We start from the raw sequence: 2,895 nt of genomic DNA, 5'->3' as shown, positions 1-2,895 counted from the left end.
GTATATTAGAACTATTATAATTAAGAATACCATCAAGTTGTACTACTTCCAATGTCATTTCAATGTACTAATAAAACCTTTTTACACACAAGTTAAGGGAAAATGTATGCTCTTTACATTTATTAACAAGTTACCAGATAGAAAACAAAAGGAGTGTTTGGGATATGTCATTATTTTGGTAAATATCAATTATTTTAGTTTTCTAGGTTAATACGATCCCTGTATTCAATCCTGGAATGGCATTGCTCTTAAGGAGTATACAAGGTGAAATTAATATACTTCTAAGTAACAGAACTAGTGGGAACTTTGTTATATTTCTACATAGCAGAACCTCAGAATCACTCTTTTCAGGGCCCCCATCACCTCCTTTTTTCTCAGGCTGTAGATTATGGGGTTGAGCATTGGGGTCAGGATGGTATAGAAGACGGCCAGGGCCATGTCCTCTCTGGGAGATTGAAAGGATCTTGGGCGTAGATAAGTGTAAACAAAGGGTGCATAGTAAAAAGTCACCACAGTGAGGTGGGTACTGCAGGTCGAATAGGCCTTCTTTCTCCCTTCTGTTGACTGCATACGGCAGATGGCAAGGAGAACTCGGCCATAGGAACATGCAATGCCAATGAAAGGAAATGCAAGGAAGAGGGTGGTGCTCACAAACACTGTGTATTCATAGACCCAGGTGTCCATGCAGGCCAGCGTCAACATGGCAGGGACATCACAGAAGAAATGATTGATGGTTCTGGATCGACAGTAGGGTATATGGAGCGCATACACAGTGTGGGCACAGGAGTTGATTGAGCCCATGATCCAAGATCCTGTTATCATCAACACACATACTCTTTTGCTCATACGAATGGGATAATGGAGAGGAAAACAAATTGCCATGTAACGATCATAGGCCATAGAGGCCAATATTAATCCTTCTGCACTAGCTAAAGTAATGAAGAAGAAACTCTGAATTCCACACCCAATGAAAGAAATAGATTTCTTTCCAGAGAGATAATCAGAAGCCATCTTGGGGACAATGGTGGAGATGAAGCTCAGGTCCATCAGGGAGAGCTGACTAAGTAGAAAATACATGGGTGTGTGAAGATGGGTGTCCAGGAGGATGAGGATGATCATGGACAGGTTTCCAAACAGAGCCATTAGGAAAATGAGAAAACTGAGAATGAAGAAAAACAGGCCAATTCTTGATGGTGGGAATAACCCCAAAAAGAAGAAATCAGTTGATGTTTGGTTAATATTTTCCAAAGGACATTACTTTAGTTTTCCCTAAAGAGAGACACATATTAAGTACAGAAAGATAATCTCTTATTAACTCGTTATTTTAGTTCTACCATGATTTATTCAGGAAAACTTACAGATGTTAAAAAAAATAACACATACATTGAGAAAACAAATTAGTCAGTTTTTTGCCTCATAGATAAAATTTTGATGAGGCATACATTTGTCTACAAAATATGTCACAGAAATTGTAAATTTGTAATAGTAATATATTTCTGTAATGACTTTATTAAGATGCATATATTTTTATTTTTCTGTTAATTTATATCTCCAGAACTTACTCTTTTTATGTATGCATTGTAAATCAATGTAAATGTGTATATTACAGACCCATACTTGAATACATTTTATGATCCTGAGGCAATGATTTTTTATGATTAAGCCCCAATATTTCCAAAAGTCTAGTAGCTTGTAAAGTCATGCTGCAGAATATACTCTTTTTTTGTAATTCCCCCCAAAAAACTTGTCAAATCAGGTTTTTTAGATCTTAACCATAATTATGTCCATCTATTTTCCCAGAAATCTACAATGAATAACTATTGTCAAGTATAATTTATGTAAACCTGATTTCTTCTTCTCCATCTTTCAAAATTTAAATTATCTAATTTAAAGAAACTCTTTCATTGCGAAACTGTTTTCCAATTTTTTGAGCTTCCATGACAGTTCAAATTTTCTAAAAAGATGTGTTCTATCTGCTTCTCATTAGCTATATAAAATCATGCATTGCACTGTCACTTTTCTTTACTCATTCCTTTTTCCCTCCCGTTTTTTATTTTAAAACTCTTTCCATTTCTAGATAAGTGTGAGATTTTAACCCAAAGACGTATTACCCCCTGTTATAAAATTCAACTAATAATAAAGAAGTAAACCTGTATGATTTTAATTAAAGTGGGAATGGGAACAGAGAGAGGATTAGAGATAAAAATGTTAAGAACATTTTGGGTGAAGAAATTTTAAGGATTGACATTTAAAAGGGGAAGAAACTACATTTTGAGGATGTCTAGGTGATAATGAGTGGGGAGAACCTTCTCCAGAAGACATACCATTAGTGAGTAAAGCCCAGCATGTTATGCCTAGAAAAAATTGTAGTGCTTTAGTCTCTCATACTTTTCTAGGACCAAAGCCATCAGACTGTTAAAGAAATCTTTATAGGAAAGATAGATATACACACAAACACACACACACACACACACACACACACACACACACACACACACACGAATACACACACATTGAGTTAAAAATGACTGGGATAAAAGTAAGAAACCTTTACAAAAAAGCTGATGTCTTCAGACAAATATGAGAAGTTTTTAAATCTGAAGCAAAAATGTCATGTATTATACAAAATGAAGTACCAAATTAAAAAAAAAAAACACTAATGGGAAATAAAGAATAGTAATTAATATAATGAATTTAATGAAAGTTTTAAAAGATAAATTGATGAAAAGCTACAAAAAGTAGCATCCAAACATAGAAGTTTACATTTAGGAGAGTGAGAGGAATAATGTAAAATGACCCATCATAGAATTATAGGCATTCTTATAAATCCATATGGCATTGATTTATTTTTGGCAAATATATTTATTTATTGTGAGGTGAATATTATTATTAAAA

General features: G+C 34.1%; 1 protein-coding gene across 1 annotated transcript; it reads right to left on the bottom strand.

Moving 5' to 3' along the window:
• Positions 1-309: 309 nt before the first annotated feature.
• Positions 310-1,248, bottom strand: LOC123939158 (olfactory receptor 2L8-like; the record flags this gene model as incomplete). Its single annotated transcript, XM_046001103.1, has 1 exon — positions 310-1,248. A coding segment is annotated over one exon (939 nt), but the record flags the coding sequence as incomplete, so codon positions are not given.
• Between the last annotated feature and the right edge of the window lie 1,647 nt (positions 1,249-2,895).

This window comes from Meles meles, chromosome 3 (genome assembly GCF_922984935.1).
Source record: "Meles meles chromosome 3, mMelMel3.1 paternal haplotype, whole genome shotgun sequence".
NCBI lineage: Eukaryota > Metazoa > Chordata > Mammalia > Carnivora > Mustelidae > Meles > Meles meles.
The sequence above is the reverse complement of the archived record's forward strand: the minus strand, read 5'-3'. Positions and strand labels throughout refer to the sequence as shown.